The 20,565-nt window shown below is 51.6% G+C and overlaps 1 protein-coding gene across 6 annotated transcripts in view; it reads right to left on the bottom strand.

Annotated features, from left to right (window-relative positions):
• Positions 1-805: 805 nt before the first annotated feature.
• LOC310702553 (uncharacterized protein) overlaps positions 806-20,565 on the bottom strand; it is an 86,403-nt gene continuing 66,643 nt past the window's right edge. For 2 of the 6 annotated variants that reach the window (XM_083494291.1, XM_083494292.1), the window contains exons 4-6: positions 5,000-5,079; positions 4,640-4,766; positions 806-4,153 (exon numbers count right to left, since the gene is read on the bottom strand). In XM_083494291.1, the coding sequence (XP_083350417.1) occupies positions 2,190-4,153; positions 4,640-4,766; positions 5,000-5,079 (2,171 nt within the window). In that variant the 3' untranslated portion in view covers positions 806-2,189. Of the gene's footprint in view, positions 4,154-4,639; positions 4,767-4,999; positions 5,080-5,314; positions 5,397-5,588; positions 7,757-20,565 lie in introns of those variants that run through there. The other 4 variants (XM_083494294.1, XM_083494293.1, XM_083494297.1 and 1 more) reach the window with 4 other exon arrangements.

The following is a 20,565-nucleotide window of genomic DNA, read 5'->3' as shown; positions in this document are numbered from 1 at the left end:
CCCCGGACCTCTTCTGAAGCAAGGGGCTGGGGGGAGATAGCGATCTCCCTGCAGCCCCTTGCCGCAAAAGACGTCCGGGGGAAGCGGGGAAGCGAAGCGCTTCGCTTCCCGCTTCCCCCGGACCTCTTCTGAAGCAAGGGGCTGGGGGGAGATAGCGATCTCCCTGCAGCCCCTTGCCGCAAAAGACGTCCGGGGGAAGCGGGGAAGCGAAGCGCTTCGCTTCCCGCTTCCCCCGGACCTCTTCTGAAGCAAGGGGCTGGGGGGAGATAGCGATCTCCCTGCAGCCCCTTGCCGCAAAAGACGTCCGGGGGAAGCGGGGAAGCGAAGCGCTTCGCTTCCCGCTTCCCCCGGACCTCTTCTGAAGCAAGGGGCTGGGGGGAGATAGCGATTTCCCTGCAGCCCCTTGCTGCAAAAGATGTCGGGGGAAGCGGGGAAGCGAAGCGCTTCGCTTCCCCGCTTCCCCCGGATGTCTTTTGCGGCAAGGGGCTGCAGGGAGATCGCTATCTCCCCCCAGCCCCTTGCTTCAGAAGAGGTCCGGGGGAAGCGAAGCGCTTCGCTTCCCCGCTTCCCCCGGACGTCTTTTGCGGCAAGGGGCTGCAGGGAGATCGCTATCTCCCCCCAGCCCCTTGCTTCAAAAGAGAAGACCCGCTGTCCCCGGGGCAAGCTTCGTTTTGCGAAGCAAGCCCATAGGGAAATTCGTCTTGCGAGGCAACTCGAAAACGAAAAAACCTTTCGTTTTGCGAGTTTTTCGTCTCGCGAGGCGTTCGTCTTGCGGGGTACCACTGTACTGGAACAGTTAGAACAAAGTCAAACGTTATATCTAATCTCTAATTAAATATCCACATTTAATCCACATTAGAATCAATTTCAGTCTTTCAGCAGAAGGAAGGGCGTTAGTCGTCCACATATAGTTGTTGGTATGTGGTTTAGGGTAATATTATCCCCTGACAATTTCAATTCCCTGCCCCAAAGTAGTATTTATACAGCATAATACTTCCCTCCCAAAATGTGCAAGTGTCAGACATTGCATCCAATAAATTATAAACATTATTTTTTTGTTGTATAAGACATGATTCATAATCTAATGAAACATGAGCTACTGAAGTTAAAACTTTGTCCCACTGATGGGGCGAGACAGGAACCTCCAGTTCTTTATTCTGTTCGTTTCTCAGGTTTTGTATGTCAAATTGAATGACTGAAACCAGGTATCTATAGAAAACAATCCCTTGCTTTTTAGTCTCAAAGGATTTAGCCAATTGTTCTAATATCTCAGGTGTCTTAGATTCTGTAAAAGCTGCTGGTCCAAATAAAGATGTTACAGCGTGTTGCAGCTGCAAGTATTGCCATTGATCCAGCCTCTCTCCTAAACCATGGTGGACACCTGGTTGGCCAATGTGGAAACAGCGGGGCCCTTCTGATGTTCTCAGCCTCCTCTGGATTGGTACTTCCTTTCATAAAACACCCTCCTGCCTGCTGAGTCTGTTCTCTATTCCTGCATTTCAAGGGATTGGGCTGGATGCGCCTTGGGGTCCCTTACAATTCTACTGTTCTATGATCCAATGAAGATGATCTCCTCAGCTCCCACCTTTGGGTGCAAGATCACCTGAGGCTGCTGGCAAGCTGTCTTACATTCAACAGGGATCCAAGGCTCTTACTCAACATCACCCTGGGCTCCCACATCCAAGACAGATCGTTCAACAGCACAACGACTTCTGGTGTCATGCTACTGGTGGAGAAGACAACATTCCGGACTACACTGGTGGAGAATGGAATAAACTGTTGGCTGTTCCTGAAGGAGCCAATCCTGAATTCTCCAACCAGATATCAAGCACATAGAGCATGCTGACTGGGGTCCTCCTCTGAGGGTCTTCTGCTGGTTCCCTCACAGCAAGAGGGAAATTACAGGGAACCTGGCAGAACGCTTTCTTGGTAGTGGTGCCCACCCTGTGGAACGCCCTCCCTTCAGATCTCAAGGAGATAAAGAACTACATAACTTTTAGAAGACATTGGAAAGTCTTTAATGTTTGATATTTTACTATGGTATATATGCTGTAAGCTGCCAAGAGTATTTGGGGAAACCCAGTCAGATGGGTGGGCTATAAATATTATTATTTTTAATCCTAGATGTTCCTTATGAGGAATGTTTGAGGGATTTCCATATGTTTAGCCTGGAAATTCAAAGGATATGTTCAAATAATATGATCTTCCTTGCTGTGAGTTCCTTGATGGAAACTGAGACTTTTTTTCCATTTGAAGCTCTTTTCACATTCCAAGCACTGGTATGGTCTCTCCTCACTGTGAATTCTTTGATGGGAAATAAGATGTTCCTTTCTACTGAAGCAATTTCCACATTCCAAGCACTCATATGGTTTCTCCCCTGTATGTATTCTTTGATGGGAAGTGAGTGTAGCCCTCCAAATGAAGCTCTTCCCACATTCCAAGCACTTATGTGGTTTCTCTCCTGTATGAATCGTTTGATGGGTTGTGAGCTTAGATTTCTGACTGAAGCTCTTCCCACATTCTAAGCACTGATATGGTTTCTCCCCTGTATGAATTCTTTGATGATCTGTGAGCTTAGCTTTCTGACTGAAGCTCTTTCCACATTCCAAGCACTTATAGGGTTTCTCTCCTGTATGAATTATTTGGTGGGCTGTGAGCTTAGCCCTCTGACCAAAGCTCTTTCCACATTCCAAGCATTCATAAGGTTTCTCCCCTGTATGAATTCTTTGATGGGCTGTGAGCTTAGCCTTTTGAATGAAGCCTTTCCCACATTCAAGGCATTTATGGGGTTTCTCCCCGCTGTGAGTTATTTGATGGGAAGTGAGACGTTCCTTCCTAGTGAAGCACTTTCCACATTCCAGGCATGGGTATGGTTTCTCCCCTGTATGAATTCTTTGATGGAAAAAGAGAGAGCTGCTGTGACTGAAGCTCTTTCCACACTCTAAGCACTTATGGGGTTTCTCCCCGCTGTGAGTTCTTAGATGGCAACTGAGATTGGAGCTGTGATTGAAGCCCTTTCCACATTCGGGGCACGGATATGGTTTCTCCCCTGTATGAACACTTAGATGAGCTGTGAGCTTGGCTTTCTGACTGAAGTTCTTTCCACATTCAAAGCACTGATAAGGTTTCACCCCTGTATGAATTCTTTGATGGGAAGTGAGACTTTCCTTATGGGTGAATCTCTTCCCACATTCCAAGCACTGATATGGTTTCTCCCCTGTGTGAATTCTTAGATGGGAAGTGAGACTTTCCTTATGGGTGAATCTCTTTCCACATTCCAAGCACTGATATGGTTTCTCCCCTGTATGAATTCTTTGATGGGATGCAAGACTTTCCTTATGGGTGAATCTCTTCCCACATTCCAAGCACTGATATGGTTTCTCCCCTGTATGAATTCTTTGATGAGAAGTGAGCTTAGCCCTTTGACAGAAGCTCTTTTCACATTCCAAGCACTGATAGGGTTTCTTACTTGTATGAATTTTCTGATGGGAAGTGAGATGGGACCTCCGACTGAAGCTCTTTTCACATTCCAAGCACTGATATGGTTTCTCCCCTTTATGAATTATTTGATGAGATGTGAGTTTAGCCTTTTGAGAGAAGCTCACTCCACATTCCAAGCACTCATATGGTTTCTCCCTTGTATGAATTCTTTGATGGGCCATGAGGTTAGAACTTTGCCTGAAGCTCTTTCCACATTCCAAGCACTGATATGGTTTTTCTCCTGTATGTATTCTTTGATGGAGAGTGAGCGAGCCGCTGAAACGGAATCTCTTCCCACATTCCAAGCACTGATATGGTTTCTCCCCACTGTGAGTTCTTCGATGAGAACTGAGATTGAAGCTGTGACTGAAGCTCTTTCCACATTCCAAGCACTGATATGGTCTCTCCCTTGTATGAATTTTCTGATGCGACGCCAGATTGCACCTCTGACTGAAGCTTTTTCCACATTCCAAGCATTGATGGGGTTTTTCCCCACTGTGTGTTCTTTGATGGGATGTGAGACTATCCTTCCGACTAAAAGTCTTTCCACATTCCAAGCACTGATAGTGATTCTTCCCAATGGGATTTACTTGATGGGATGTGGAATAGGAGTTATCTCCTGTGTCAATTTTGTAATGGTCTCCTTTGCTCATGATTTCCAATCCATCAGCACCTGCATCAAAGAGAGAAATGGATTAGAACCTCAGGAAGAAATGGAGCCCCAAATTATTGAACAATATCATTACTACAAGCTTTACTGCCTTTGTTTATGCTCATTAACATACACACTGATGGGGACCAGAGCCTGGCACCTTCCAGGATAGATTATGTTTGCCCCAATCATGGAATCCCTGCCATCTGCAAAGTCAGTTGTCAAAAAAGCCAACAGAAGCAGAGACAAAAAACCTGATAGAAGCTATTTTAACTTCCCTCACCACTGTGAAGACCAGCATGAACATGGTTTAAGAAGAATATTGGAAGAAGAATATTGTCAGACCAAATGGTAGATAGCGCTCCATTCAAGGTGAGCTGTGGGGGAATTAGAATCCCAGATGTTGGTGGTGGTGCTGTTGTGCTCCATCAAAATATTGAAAATTCCTCACATATAGATATGTATTGGATTTCAAAACAGATACTATGATCCATCAGGAATCCTTACTGAGAGAGTCCACAATCCTACGATTCTCCTCCATGACTTCCTTATGCAGAGCTCTCTGGTCAGGATCCAGCAACGCCCACTCCTCCTCTGTGAAATACACAGCGACATCTTCAAAGCACAGAGGACCCTGAAGGAAAAGGAAAAAGGTCCTCTTCTGAGACAGCATAAAGATTATCTACTATACATTGCTCAGTTGTTTTTTGTGCGCTAATTGTTGTGTTGTTACAATGGGATTATTTTCCTACATATTTTAATTATGTATGCTTCTTATAATGTTTTTTATGGAATTCTTTTATTGTGCATTTTAATGGGCCCAGAGGCTCCCTGATTCTTTCCCCACAAAGCTCCTGATCACAATACCTGATCGGTTTCCACAGTTGCTGCTTTTCCTCCACTACCATGAAAAGATGGATGAGATCTTGGGGGCATCCTTCTGTCACCTGAGAGAGACAAAAGTCAATGGGAAGCACTTCATCTCTAACTACAGATAGGCCTTATTAAAAGTTTTCCTTGCTGAGTGCATTTAGACATTTGTACCCATTTCAAATTTTAGTTGTGTCAAAATACATCTCCCCCCCCCCCTCTTGGGGCTTTCAGCCTCCCCTCAAAAGATGAACACAACCCACAGATTAGTTTCAAAATCCACAGAATGAGAAAAAACTCCTTCCTCCTTACCCAGCGGCCTCCCTCTGGCATCCAACGGAGTCTTCTCTGCCTCACAGGAATCAGGGCCCATTTCTGCAAATAGATCCTTTGCCTGAAATAGGATTCAAACAGAGAATGGGGATAAGAGTTGGAAAAGAAATGGCAGAGGCAAAACCTTTGGGCGTATCAGATCTAACTCACTGAATGTTTTCCAAAAAATGATGAGCCATTAATAGAGAATTTGGGAATACTCTCCCTCATGTTGGGAGCCCCTTGGGAGTTTCCAGAGGAAAGTCTCTCTCACCTGCTGCTCTGCTTGCTTTCTCTCCTCTGCCTGACTCAGGAGGAAACCTTCGACCAGGGATACAGCCTGCGAACTGTTCTCTGCTCCACATTCCCTCACCCAGCTCTCCATCTCCAGCGGAAGGACAGCCAGGAACTGCTCCAAGATCACCAGGTCCAGCATCTGAGCTTTCGTATGACTTTCTGGCTTCAGCCACCGACAGTCAAGGTGGTGGAGTCGGCCGCAAGCCTCTCGGGGTCCTTTGGCTTCCTGAGAGCAGAACTGCGTCAACTGCTGGCTCTGCACCTCTGAGCAGAGGGTGTCCTCCTCACCCGGGATCTTTTGCACTGAGTTTTCCCATAATCCCCCACTGCTCCCAGTTTGGAGGGCAGGGCCTCCTCCTGCCTCAGGGCCAGCTGAGTCTTGCTCATGCATTGATGTTCTCAGGAAGCCTCCAAGAGATCGGAAGGAATCCTTTAGTTTTCTGCCAAGTTCTGATTGTCCAATTTAGCAGATCCTACAAAGCAGATCCTACAAAGCAAACATATTGGTCTGTCAGGAGAAGAGAAATGTTTCCTGAGCAAGCGTGGCTGAGTCTTGCTAGGAACCAGGGCTGGACTGCACCACTGCCCTGACTCTGAACCTTCATTAACAGGAAAAAAGGAAGAAGAAAGAGAAGGAAGCCTCTAGCCCTGGTCTAAGGAAAGCGACCATGGAGAATTGCCTCACTGACAATTTCATGACCCAGAAGGTGGAAGCAGCAGCAAGGGGAACATCTATCTTGGACCTGAGACAGGGACAAAGTGATTGACACAGTGGAAGTACAGTGGTACCTCGGGTTGAGAACTTAATTCGTTCTGGAGGTCCGTTCTTAACCTGAAACTGTTCTTAACCTGAAGCACCACTTTAGCTAATGGGGTCTCCTGGTGCCGCTGGAGCACGATTTCTGTTCTCATCCTGAAGCAAAGTTTTTATCCCGAGGTACTATTTCTGGGTTACCGGAGTCTGTAACCTGAAGTATCTGTAACCCGAGGTACCACTGTACTGTGAAACATGGGAGGAACCAAGCCAGATGGGTGGTGTATAAATAATAAATCATCATCATCATCATCATCATCATGTCCCCCTGGGTTTCATGATTCACAGGCATGGGGAAGCTGAGTACAGTCAGACTCACACTCTGGACTTTAAAAAGGCCAATTTCAGAAAGCTTAAGGAGCTACTGGGTGAGGTCCCAGGGTCAGAATTACTGAATGAGTCCAAGATGGTTGGGACTTTCTTAAAGGTGAAATATTGCAGGCCCAAATGCAGACAGTTGTAACAGGAAAGGAAAGTGGGAGGCATCTCTGGAAAAGTGTGGATGCCCAACAAGGTAATAAAATAATAAATGATGTGAGGAGGAGCAGCACTTCTTCCCCTGGCCAGAGACCAGCTTCTCCTCCGAGAGGCTCCATCCAGAGCCACTTCTCCCTCCGTCCAGGCCTGGGTCCCGATCCCTCTTTCTGCCTCTCTCTCTCCCAAGGAGCCCTGTCTCACTTGAAGGCCCTCTTTGGGGAAGCTTCGCTTTTCAGGCTCGACGCTTTATTATGGCTTTATATGAGCTGGAAGCTGCCCAGAGTGGCTGGGGGAGCCCAGCCAGACAGGAGGGGTAGAAATGACAATCACAATCATCATCATCATCATCATCATCATCCCTGACTAAAAACTCCCTCAGAAACGGCTCCTTTTCTTTTCCCGCCCAAAGTGCTGGCTCCGCCCCCCTCTGGCTGGCTGGGGAGCCAATCAGAGAGAGAGGCCCCGGCCCCCTGGTGGCCTTTCGGGGGAACTGCACCCCCACTCCGGCCTGGCTGGGCTGTCAATCACCGGCTCCTCCCGCCTTCCCCCAGAGACTTCAGAGGCAGAGGAGGAAAATGACTCTCGAGGAGGCTGCATCTCCGCCCAGCCAGAGGCGCTCCTGACCTGGCGCTTGGGGGGCCTTCCCCTTTGTTCCTGGCTTGGTTTCAACCGATTCACACAAACCCAGAGCCCCCATCCTGACCCCGGGCTGCGGAGATCTCTGCCCATTTTGTGCACGTCTGAATGGGGGGCGAAAGGCAGCTGAGGCGTCGCCTGCATCCGGAGGAGCTCTGCGCCAGAGGCGAGGGAAGTTCTCACTCTCGGGGGTTTTGTGGATTTCTGAAAATATGTTCTGGAAGGCGCCCAGAGTGGCTGGGGAAAGCCGGCCAGGGGGGCGGGGGTGAAGAAAGAAATTATTATTATTATTATTATTATTATTATTTACAGTGGTCCCTCGGGTTAAGAGCTTAATTCGTTGCGGAGGTCCGTTCTGAACCTGAACCTGTTCTGAACCTGAAGCACGATTTCTGTTCTCCTCCTGAAGCCGAGTTCTGAACCCGAGGTACCATTTCTGGGTTAGCGGAAGGGGTTCTGGAAGACCCGCCCCTTCCTGTCCTGTCCTCTCTAGGCGTGCGGCTCAGCTGCTCTTAACCCTTGGCCCGCGGGCGCGCCCAGCTGGTCTCCTTTGGGGGGGCCGGAGGGGGAGAAGGTCCCACTGTCTTCTTGGGAGCCGCTCTGAGCCCGGCTTTGGCTCCCTCCTGTCCTGCCGAGGGCCAAGCAGGGCTGCCTCCCCTCGGCCTCCTTCCCCCTGATACGGACCGGGAAGGGGGGGTACCTCCTTTCCCCTTCTCCTTTGAACAACCGAGGCGATGACCTCAAGGGTACCCACAGTACACCCACCCTCAGTCCCCCCACCATTGCACAAGCACCACACTTCTCCCGTAACCCCCCTTTTTACTCCTTCCTTTCACGAGCGAAATAAGCTCGCTTATAAATATATGCTCCTATCTTTCCCTATACCTGTTTGCGCTCTATACTTAGAACGAATAGACCGGGTGTCCCTGTATCCCCGTCTATTCCTATGCCTGCGTTTTAGCCAATCACAGCCATGCATTCATCCTGCAGAGGCGAGCTCAGGGAGCTCTTGCACGCCTCATTTAACCTCCTGACGAGCTGCTGACGGCCCCCCACGGCGAGAACAATGGAACTGAAACTCCTGACCTCGTAAAACTGTCAAACCCTTGTTACAATGTATCCATTTTTACAAGAATGGATACATTCTGTTTCCGCTTTTGATCTAAGCTACGGAATAGGTTGGAAGTCATCGGAACCTTTCAAAAATCATATAAAATCAACCACAACTCCGATTTTCTTGCTCTTGGTGTCATTCGGCTCAGTTTCCCCAGGACTCCATGGTGCTACCCGGACTCCATAATCCCCGAGACGGCAAGTCACGTACACAGGAACTCCTTAATCCCGTCAGATCGTTCTGCCCAGCCCTTCCTCCGGGCAATGCCAGGTGGCAGACGGTGCATATCAGTAACCCATTGTCCCACCGCCACCGGTACTCAGGAAATGTATATTTGTGTACAACCCTCACTCTGCATATTCCACCCCTCCCTTGCCTCAAATGTAAATTAGTGTAACCCCACCTTTCTCTGAGATATTCATGACGTGTGTAATGTATTCATGATGTAATCCATGAAACCCAACCTTCCCATAATGTATTCATGACGTTTCGTGCACTGTATTCTGGGACTTGGAGGGAACTTTTAAAAGTTTATGTCGCCCCATTCTCGGGGTTCAATCCCACTTTGAACCTGTTGCGCAATAAACTTGGATCTTCGTATTTTGCTCCTGCGTCCGGCTGAGCTTCCTTTTCTTCCGCTAGAATCCACGGACTTGGTCCGATTGGCTGGGTGGCAGGGTAAATACGCACCCAGATTTTCCGTAACACCCTGAATGGGGGGTCCCTCCTTGACCCAGCCCCACCCGGCATCCCGGGGACCCCGAGACGAGAGAGGAGACTCACCGGAGGAGACAAGAGGGGGGCCAGGGAGGGGACCGGAAGATCCGCCCCGCCATTTCCTGTCCTCTCTAGGAAAGGGGCTCAGCTGCTCTTAACCCTTGCCTAGCCTGGCGCACCCAGCTGGTCTCCTTTGGGGGGCCGGAGAGGGAAAAGGAGCCGAGAAGGAGAAAGAGGAGCCCCCTCCCCCCCCCGGGATGGGCAGGGCAGAAGAAAGGGCGGGGGGGCCTGGAGGGGATGCAGTTTCCGGCCTCTGGGGCCAGGGCTCAAGTCAGGCAGGGCCAGAGCGGACAAGGGACCAGCAGCCTCCCCGGTCCCAGGGACAGTCTAGGGGATGTCTAACAATCCGGCACCCAGGCAGGAGGAGAGCGCCTTGTGCCCGCTAAGGTAGACTGGCTCTGGCCCTGAAGAGCTCTGAGGCAGGGGCATTGCGCCAAAGGGGACCCATCCGGCCCAGGACCCTGCGCCCCCAAGCAGGAAGAGAGCATCTTCCTCCCTGCCTTGTGCTCTGCCACTCTAAGGTAGACTGGCTCTGTCCATGGAGGCTCCATGCAAGAAGAGCCCAGGGGCAGGTGCATCGCGCCAAAGGGGACCCATCCGGCCCAGGATCCTGCGCCCAGAGTGGCACCCAGGAGGAGAGCGCCTTGTGCCCTCTAAGGTAGACTGGCTCTGGCCCTGGAGGCTCCATGCAAGAAGAGCCCTGAGGCAGGTACATCACACCAAAGGGGACCCATCCGGCCCAGGATCCTGCCATAGCTGTCCACTTTCAGATTTGAAAATGAGGGATCAGCAGCCTCCCCTGTCCCGGGGACAGTCTAGGGGATGTCTAGGAATCCGGCACTCAGGCGCCTCAAGCAGGAGGAGAGCGCCTTGTGCCCTCTAAGGTAGACTGGCTCTGGCCCTGGAGGCTCCATGCAGGACTCCTCAGAAACCAGGAAGAGCCCTGGGGCAGCTGCCTCGCACCAAAGGGGACCCATCCGGCCCAGGATCCTGCCATAGCTGTCCACTTTCAGATTTGAAAAGAAGGGATCAGCAGTCTATGGGAGATCTAACAATCCGAGATAGTAGTGGGAAGTGGCGCTGGAATAGGGGAATTTCCTGCAAAAAAGGGAAGGTTGACAACTATGGACAGGTTGTGGGGTGCAGCGGGTTCTGTGGTCTATAAGCCACTGAGACTTGGGCTGCCCAGTGGAAGGTCTGTGGTTCCAGTCCCCATGACTGAGCTCCCCTTGCTCTGTCCCAGCTCCTGCCAACCTAGCAGTTCAAAAGCACACCAGTGCAAGAAGAGAAATAGGTACCACTGTGGTGTTTCTGTGCGCTCTGGCCAGAAGCGGTTTAGTTCCTGCTGCCTAAATCACCCGGAAAGCTGTCTGCAGACCAACATGGGCTCCCTCAGCCCAAAGCGAGATGAGCTCTGCGCCCCAGTCGCCTTTGACGGGACTTGACCGTCCAGCGGCCCTTCCTCACCCAACAGAGGAAGGGAAGGTCCACGTGTTGGACTGAGCAGGAAAGGGGGGGCTGCCTTGGCATCCCCTTCCCCTTCAGAGCAAGCGCCTCTGGGGCGCAAGAGGGGGGTGCTGGGTCTGCTACTGCCGCTCTCGCTGCCCCCCTGCAACTTCAGCAGGAGCTGTTTATCCAGAGGGGGAAACAAGCCTGGGAGGAGACATTCTACTTATTTGCAGTGGTACCTCAGGTTAAGAACTTAATTCGTTCTGGAGGTCCGTTCTTAACCTGAGGTACCACTTTAGCTAATGGGGCCTCCTGCTGCTGCCGCGCCACCAGAACACGATTTCTGTTCTCATCCTGAAACAAAGTTCTTAACCCAAGGTACTTGTCAGGGGTTCAGGAGCAGAGGCGAGGGCAAGGGAGGAAACAGAGAGCGAGGGGGAGGAGTTCGAAGAAAAGATGAGTGATGACGACGACCCGAGATCTCCGAGTCTTTCCAGTGAATCGGAAGATTCACAGAAAGGAGCGCCAGTGGCCAGAGCAAGGGGGGAGCCTAGGGGGACACCCCAGGAAGAAGGGTCCAGAGGGGGTTCAGAGGGCAGCAGTTGGAAATCGGGGCCAGCGTCCCAAATAGAGCACAGTGAACGCTGGCTAGCGTGATCCTCTGTGAGCTAGGATCTGGGAGCAGCTACTACACGTCAACCCCAGCAGACCGATGAGGGTGGAGACGGACGCCTCGGACAGAGCCGTGGGAGCAGTTCTCTTGCAGCAAGACCCGCAGGGGGCTTGGAGACCGGGAGCGTTCTACTCCAGGAAGCTCACCAAGTCAGAACAGAACTACACCATCTGGGACAGGGAGTTGTTGGCCATTCATGCAGCCTTCAAGGCGTGGAGGCACTTCCTGATCGGAGCCAAGCACACAGTGCAGGTCCGCACGGACCACAAGAATCTGGAGCACTGGCGCACGGCGCGGTTCCTGAACCAGAGGCAGATACGTTGGGCAGAGTTCTTTGCGGACTTCGACTTCCGTATAGAGTATGTCCCGGGGGACACCAACATCATGGCGGACGCCCTCTCCCGTAAACCACAGTACCTGGAGGAGGCGACGCCAGCGGCGGCCATGCACATCTTCGCACCGACAGCGTGGGCATGCGCTTCGGCGACTGTTGACTTGGAGGCGGTACGTTGCAGGACGACTCCTTCGCGCGAGCCAAGATGGCAGAGGCGCACAGGGGCACGACGGCGACCGGCGAGTTCCAGGTTCGCGATGGGTTACTCCTCCGTAAAGGGGCCATCTACGTGCCGGGGGACGATCTTCGCGCCAAGGTACTGCAGCAGTTGCACGACGCGCCCACTGCCGGGCACTTTGGCACAGAGAAGACGATGGAATTAGTCGCCAGAGACTTCTGGTGGCCCAGAATGAGAGGGGAAGTCGCGGACTACGTGGCGAGGTGCGACACCTGCCAGAGGGCCAAACCAGTACACAGACCGCCGGCGGGACTCCTGGAACCGCTGCAAACCCCGTTCGAACCATGGGAGAGAGTGGCCCTGGACTTTGTCACGGATCTGCCCAGCTCGAGGGGCAAGACGGCAGTGCTAGTGGTGGTGGACTTGTTCTCCAAGATGGCGCATTTCATTCCGTGTGCGAAGGTGGCCACGGCGGAACAAACCGCCAAACTGTTCATAAATCACGTGTTCAAGGTTCACGGTCTGCCGCGGTCTATACTGTCTGACCGGGGGCGGCAGTTCATCTCGAACTTCTGGCAGAAGCTGATGGGCTTCCTGAACGTCAAGATCAACCTGGCTTCGGCTAGACACCCGCAGACCAACGGGCAAGCGGAGCGGGTCAATGCCATCATGCAGCAGTACCTGAGATGTTATGCGAATCAACAGCCTGCGACGTGGGTGGATTACCTGCCTCTCGCCGAGTTCGCCTACAACAACACGAAGCACGTGTCCACGGGGGTCACGCCGTTCTTCGCCAACAACGGGAGGCACCCCAGAACCTTCCCGGGACTGGAAAGAATGGGGGAGGGGGAGCCGCAGACAGCAGATGCATTCGCGTCGGAGTTGCAGGAGGTCCACGATCAGCTTCGGCGGCACCTGGAGCTGGCTAAACACGCATACAAGGTGCAAGCGGACAAACACAGGAGGGTTGGCGAAGAGATCCATGTGGGAGACTGGGTCTGGTTGGCAGCCCACGCAGTGCCGGCGAGGTCGTTAGCGAAGAAGAAACTAGGGCATAAACAACTAGGGCCCTACCAAGTCGAAGAGCAGGTCAACCCGGTGGCCTTCAGGCTGACGCTTCCGGAGGGCTCCAGGATGCATCCGGTATTCCACAGATTGGTGCTCACTCCCTACAAGGCACCGCACAGATTTCAGGAACCAGGAACGGCACCGAGTCCGCTCCGAGAGGGAACCGAGCAAGGGGGAGTGCCACAGGAGGAGCCCATCAATGAGGTCACAGAGATTTTGGACTCTAGATGGGGAGAAGAAGGAGTAGAATACCTTCTCGCCAAGGAGGGCACCCCGGCCAGTGCCAACAGCTGGGTGCCGGGCTACGCTTTGGAGGAACCTCTGCTCAAGGACGAGTTTCATGCCCTCTTCCCACACAGGCCCGTGCCAGCGGACTTTTTCGACGATTGGCTTTTCACACCGACGCTTTCAGCCAGCACGTTCCACGGGTTTGACTCGGACGAGGAACCGACACTGGACACGCGTTCCCCGGAGGGGTCACCCTCGGGATCTGCCTCAGAACCCTCGTATTGGTGAGATGATCGACCAGAGGAGCAGTGGCGCAGGAAGTGGCTGGAGGTTCCAGGTCGAGCGACGGACCCGGGAACGACTGAGGCGGAGACGGACGTGGACATGTACGGGGAGGATCTTGGGTTCGAGCACGGAGGCACAGAGATGGAAGCGGAGGTGACCGTTGTCGACGAGCGCAGGGAGGAAGAACCGGAAGTCTTCAGATGGAGGCCCGCCACGGGAAGCGAACTGTATCCGACATTCGTCCCCCTGACACGGCAGCACCCAGCTCCCGCACTGGAAGGAGGGGAGGGGGGAAGAGGGGGCTTCGAGGGGGGGATGGATGTCAGGGGTTCAGGAGCAGAGGCAAGGGCAAGGGAGGAAACAGAGAGCGAGGGGGAGGAGGCAGAAGAAAAGATGAGTGATGACGACGACCCGAGATCTCCGAGTCTTTCCAGTGAATCAGAAGATTCACAGGAAGGAGCACCAGTGGCCAGGGCAAGGGGGGAGCCTAGGGAGACACCCCAGGAAGAAGGGTCCAGAGGGGGTTCAGAGGGCAGCAGTTGGAAATCGGGGCCAGCGTCCCCAATAGAGCGCAGTGGAGACGAAGGGCGCCAGGTATCGAGCTCTGGCAGCTCGCAGCAGGGGGGAGGACATGAGTCAGGAGTGGCCACACCTCCATCGGGGAGCGAAGAAACGGTCAAGCGGAAAGTGGAAGGTTGGGCGCGCGCGCCAAGTTCAAATGCACAGGAAGGTGGCGCAGTAAGCAGCCCGGAAAGGGAACCAGGTCCTAAAGCCCGACGCAAGGAGACAGAAGGGTCCGGGGGGTCGGCGTCAGAAGAGTCCAGGAAGGAAGAGACCACGGGGGGCAGAGGGACCCAGAGAAGAACAGTCAGGCGGAAAAGGTGGAGTAAGGCTAGGGTATTAAGTTGGTGTACAGGGGGCGGAGATTCAGACGGAGCTTCGCCGGTCTAGCTTATAAGACGTAGAGCTGCATGCGGCAACTTGGAAATGGAAACTGTAACTCAATAAAGACTTTTATAAAGTGAACGCTGGCTAGCGTGATCCTCTGTGAGCTAGGATCTGGGAGCAGCTCTGACAGTACTATTTCTGGGTTGGCGGAGTCTGTAACCTGAAGCGTATGTAACCCGAAGTGAGGTACCACTGAATTAAATTTATATACCGCCCTATGCCTGCAGGCTTTCAGGGCAATTCACAGAATAAAACCAGAATATAAAACCACAGAATAATCAAAATAAAAACAACAACCACCACCTGATAAACCCTCCCCCCCCAAACACATTTTAAAAGGCCATAGGATGTCAGTCAAATCAACCAAAGGCCTGGTTAAAAAGGAACATTTTTGCCCGGTGCCTAAAGGTGTATATCGAAGGCGCTTGGGGGAACCTCCCTGGGGAGAGCATTCTTCACATGGGGAGCCACTGCAGAGAAGGCCCCGTTCCTGTGCTGCCACCCTCCGGACCTCTCAAGGAGGAGGGACACGAAGAGGGGCCTCAGAAGATGATCTCAGGGTCCGGGGAGGTTCATAGGGAGAGAGCCGGTCCTTGAGGAATTGCGGTCCTGAGCTGTTTAAGGCTTTATAGGTCAAAACCAGCACACTGAATGGGCACCCAGTGCAGTCGGACCAGGATTGTTATAATATGTTCAAACCGTCTTGCTCCGGTGAGCAACCTGGCCGCTGAATTCTTCACCAGCTGAAGTTTCCGAACCGTCTTCAGAGGCAGCCCTACGTAGAACGCATTGCAGTAATCTAACCTTGAGGTTGCCAGAGCATAAACAGCAGTAGTTAGGTGATCCCTGTCCAGACTGGGGCGTAGTTGGGCCACCAGCCGAAGCTGATGGAAGGCACTCTGGGCCACGGAGGCCACCTGAGCCTGGAGCGACAGGAAAGGATCCAGGAAGACCCCCAAGCTATGAAGTGTAACCCCATCAAGAGCAGGCGATCTCCCTAGAATGGTATACTAAAAATGATGAAGTTAAAGCAGTGATGGGCAAGAGACTTTGGTTGGGATACTGCCAGGGAGATAACGTCCATCTGAGCCCCCAAGCCGGCTGCCAGACGATCCATCGACCTCCCATAGTCACGTAGTCACGCAGTATCAGCAATTAGCGGCACGAAGCCTTAGAAATAGATTTCCACATTCCTAGGCTGGTGCACACTCTTTCAGCAGAATCCACACAGCAAAAGATGCACAGCAGGAGAGCATATTTACAGTTTATTCAACGTTGGTCAGAACAAAGAAAAGACATGACCGTCTGCTTCAGCGTTCAAGCACAGACAGAGAAAACGAAAGCAATAGCAAACATAAACATCCTGTGACAGGAAATACGCAGACTCTGTGACTCACAGCTTGCTCCCTTTTAAGATGGAATGGAAATATCCTAACATCCTCCCCCTTTCCGTGTAACCTGTAGTACCTGTGGTTCAACCCAATTGCAACCTTTGTACGTAAACCTTAAGTTCTCTGTTAACAACCTTAGACAACAGATCAGCAGGAATTTCATTTCCTGGCATGTAGGACACCTGAATGAGTCCTTTCTGAATACACTCTCTTGCACGATGTAGCTTAATCTGCAAGTACTTGGTCCTTTGCTTGCAACCCTCCAAGTTCAGCAAAGTCAAACAGGATCTATTGTCTTGATACACTTGTATAGGACATTTCACAGAAACCCCGATGTCCTTAAACAGTTGCATCAACCATTCACAATCCATGAGTGAAAATGACAGAGCATTGAGTTCTGCTTCACAGGAACTTAGGCTCACTGTCGTCTGCTTCTTGCACAACCAGTCAAACAGGCAGTGGTTGTACATGTAGCATACTCCAGAAGTGCTCGTACCATCCGTGGTGTCACTTCCAAAACTTGCATCTGCAAAGATTTCAAGACCTCCAGTCTTCTGACTGGTGAACCTCAGCCTGTAGTGCATAGTCCCTTTCAAATAGCGGGCTATGCGCTTCAGAGCTTTTCAATCCTGAACAGTAGGATTGTTAGCATGTCTGCTAATCAGGTTAGTGCTTACAGCAATGTCAGGTCTTGAGCATCTAGCAATGAAATTCAACTTGCCTAGAATGCATCTGTACAGCGTTGCGTCAGAAAACACTTCAGCAGTACTGTCTACCTGGTAACCTGTCACCATCGGTGTGTCTGCTGGGTTTGCATCAACCAAATTCAACCTGGTTAATACATCAGCAGTTTTCTGTGTTTGGTGTACCAGAAAATTACCTGCTTGGTCCCTCTCCACCTGCAGAGAAAGATAGTTGGATACCTCACCAAGATCCTTCATGTCAAAGTGCTCCTTCAGCTGAGCTAGGGTGCTTTGGTAAAAAGCCTGATTCTTCTAAAACATCAGAAGATCATCAACAAAACATAAACAATACAGTTTGTTTTGCCTCTCCTCCTTGACAAACACACACGGATCAGCTTTGCCCTGGTGAAAACCTAGAGAAAGCAATGTCTCAGTGAGCTTTGTGTTCCAACACCTGGCACTCTGCTTGAGACCATATAAGGATTTCCGCAGTTTACAGACCATTCCCTTCTGTATCTGCATCCCATCAGGTGGAAGCATAAACAGCTCCTCGTTCAAAATCCCGTACAAAAAAGCTGTATTAATGTCATGATGGGAAACATGCAGTTTCTCCTCCGCAGCGATCTTGAGCATCAGCCGAATGCTCTCATATTTGACGGTGGGTGAGTAGGTCTCGTGGTAATCCTGTCCTGGTACCTGTGAAAAACCTCTGGCAACCAATCTGGCTTTGTGTCTGACAACCTTGTCAGAAGACCCATTTGCTGCCAACCAGTCTCATTCCTGGGACTACCAGTACCAGTTCCCAAGTTTGGTTCCTGTTCAAGGAATCAACTTCAGCCTTCATGGCATTAAGCCAAGGCTCAGCATCTTTTGAGGTTAACTCCTGAACCTCTTTGAAGCTTGAAGGTTCCCACACCTTCTCTGAGCTACTAAGAACAGCAGTTGCCGTCTTAGCAAACTCATCAGCAAATCTCTTTGGAGGTCTGCCTTTGGTCGCCCTTTCAGACCTACGTACTAGACGCAAGTCTTCTGGACTCATCTCCTCTTTCTTAGGAGAAAAGTGACCAATGGTGAGCAGTGGTTCTTCCAGTCCATTGTCAGACGCATCAGATGGTCTGACTGAGGCCTTTGCGCTCTTGTAGTCTGCTGTGTCATCACTGTCACTGACACCAGCAGCAGCACCGCCCACTGAACTGGAATCCGAACTCTGATCATCATCATCCTCAGTTTCCTCAGCTTTCTCAGCATGATCTGCTTTCTTCACATCACCTTCATCCTCCTCTGGGTAACTCTGGAAAATTCCCACATTTCCCCCCCACTTAGGATTATACTCAACACTCCTTGTGAACTTTATGGATTTAGAGTCAGTCATCCATACCCTGTATGCACCTTTTTCGTACCCCATGAACAAACCATGTGCCCCACGGTTCCCAAGCTTGTTGCTCTGTGGGGTGTGTACCCACATGTCAGAACCAAAGATTCTCATGTGCTTGACGTTCAGTTTCTTACCAAACATATTCTCGTACGGAGTACAACCAATAGGTGATGACAGTCTGCGATTAACGGTATAAACTACCGTTGACAGTGCTTCCCCCCAAAACTTCTCAGGGAGGTTGGCATCATGCAACAAGGTTTTCATTCCTTGCAGCAACGTTTGATTTGCTCGCTCCGCAAGCCCATTCATCCATGGCGATCTAGGCGTTGTCAAGTCATGCTGGATTCCCTTCTCAGTCAGGAAAGCTTCAAACTGCTGAGAAATGAACTCCCCGCCTCGATCAGTAAACAGACAGCCAATACGTTTACTGTGAGCATTCTCCAGCCAAGCACAGAATGCTTTGAACCTAGGAAACGCTTGCAATTTTTGCTCGAGCATAAATACATGAATGTACCTGGAAAAAGAATCAATTAGAACCATGAAGTACCTTGCTCCTCCCAAAGAGGGCGCAAGAGGACCAACCAGGTCTGCATGAACTAGCTGGTAGGGTTTGGAAGCCTCCCTGCTAGACTCCTTGCCTTTTGGAGCAACCTTCACCTTGTTCTCTGCACAAGATACACATTTCATGTGAAATTTGATTTATTAATAGCAGTCTGTTGCAGTCTTACTCTCCTGTAAGTGCCGTGAATCTGGGCCCGAAACCCGTTGTTGGGATACTGCCAGGGAGATAACGTCCATCTGAGCCCCAAGCCGGCTGCCGGACGATCCATCGACCTCCCGTAGTCACGCAGTCACGCAGTATCAGCAATTAGGGAAGCTTTTAATGTTTGATGTATCACAGTATTTTAATATTCTTTTGGAAGCCGCCCAGAGTGGCTGGGGAAACCCAGCCAGATGGGCGGGGTATACATAATAAATTAAAATCAAATTTCACATGATTAATACGCAGACTCTGTGACTCACAGCCTGCTCCCTTTTAAGGTGGAACGGAAATATCCTAACAATAATATACAATTTTTATCATGGGAAAAGTTATGGAATGAGGATATGAAGTTTACGGCTTGCGGTTCTGTTGAAAGAAACCTATATTGTCAGGGGTTTAGGAGCAGAGGCAAGGGCAAGGGAGGAAACAGAGAGCGAAGGGGAGGAGGCAGAAGAAAAGATGAGTGATGACGACGACCCGAGATCTCCGAGTCTCTCCAGTGAATCAGAGGATTCACAGAAAGGAGCACCAGTGGCCAGGGCAAGGGGGGAGTCTAGGGGGGCACCCCAGGAAGATAGAGCCACAGGGGACTCAGAGGAGAGCAGTTGGAAATCGGGACCAGCGTCACCGCCAGAGAGCAGGGAAGAGGAAGGGAGCCAGGGGGCAAGCGCCGGCAGCTCACAACAGGAGGGAGGGCACGAGTCAGGAGTGGCCACACCTCCATCGGGGAGCGAAGAGACGGTTAAACGGAAGGTGGAGGGTTGGGCGCGCGCGCCAAGTTCAAATGCACAGGAAGGCGGCGCAGGAGGCAGCCCGGAAAGGGAGCCAGGTCCTAAAGCCCGGCGCAAGGAGACAGGAGGGTCCGGGGGGTCAGCGTCAGAAGAATCCCGGAGGGAGGAGACCCCGGGGGGCAGAGGGACCCAGAGGAGAATAGTCAGGCGGAAAAGGTGGAGCAGGGCGAGGATATTAAGTTGGTGTACAAGGGGCGGAGATTCAGACGGAGTTTCGCCGATCTAGCTACTAGACGTAGAGTTGCACGCAGCAGCTTGGGAATGGAAACTGTAACCCAATAAAGACTTTTACTTAATGATCGCTGGCTAGCGTGATCCTCTGTGAGCTGGGATCTTGAAGTAACTCTGACATATATGAAAATGATGTACTGTTGGTACCTAACACTGAGTAAAATTGCACAAATGTATAGAACCAGCTCAAATTTGTGCTGGAAATGTAAAAGGAAAGAAGGTACCTGTCAGAGCTGCTTGAAGATCCTAGCTCACAGAGGATCACGCTAGCCAGCGATCATTAAGTAAAAGTCTTTATTGAACTACAGTTTCCATTCTCACGCTGCTGCGCGCAACTCTACGTCTAGTAGCTAGATCGGCGAAGCTCCGTCTGAGTCTCCGCCCCGTGTGCACCAACTTAATATCCTAGCCCGGCTCCACCTTTTCCGCCTGACTGTCCTCCTCTGGGTCCCTCTACCCCCCGGGGCTTCTTCCTTCCGGGATTCTTCTGACGCTGACCCGGACCCTCCTGCCTCCTTGCGCCGGGCTTTAGGACCTGGCTCCCTTTCGGGGCTGCTTACTGCGCCGCCTTCCTCTGCATTTGAACTTGGCGCGCGCGCCCAACCTTCCACTTTCCTCTTAACCGTTTCTTCGCTCCCCGATGGAGGTGTGGCCACTCCTGACTCATGCCCTCCCTCCTGTGGTGAGCTGCCAGCGCTTCCCCCCTGGCTCCCTTCCTCTTCCCTGCTTCCTGGCGGTG

Source organism: Podarcis liolepis (assembly GCF_965112155.1).
Source record: "Podarcis liolepis genome assembly, chromosome: 3".
Classification (NCBI taxonomy): domain Eukaryota; kingdom Metazoa; phylum Chordata; class Lepidosauria; order Squamata; family Lacertidae; genus Podarcis; species Podarcis liolepis.
Note: the sequence above shows the minus strand (reverse complement) of the source record. Positions and strands in the feature narration are given on the sequence as shown.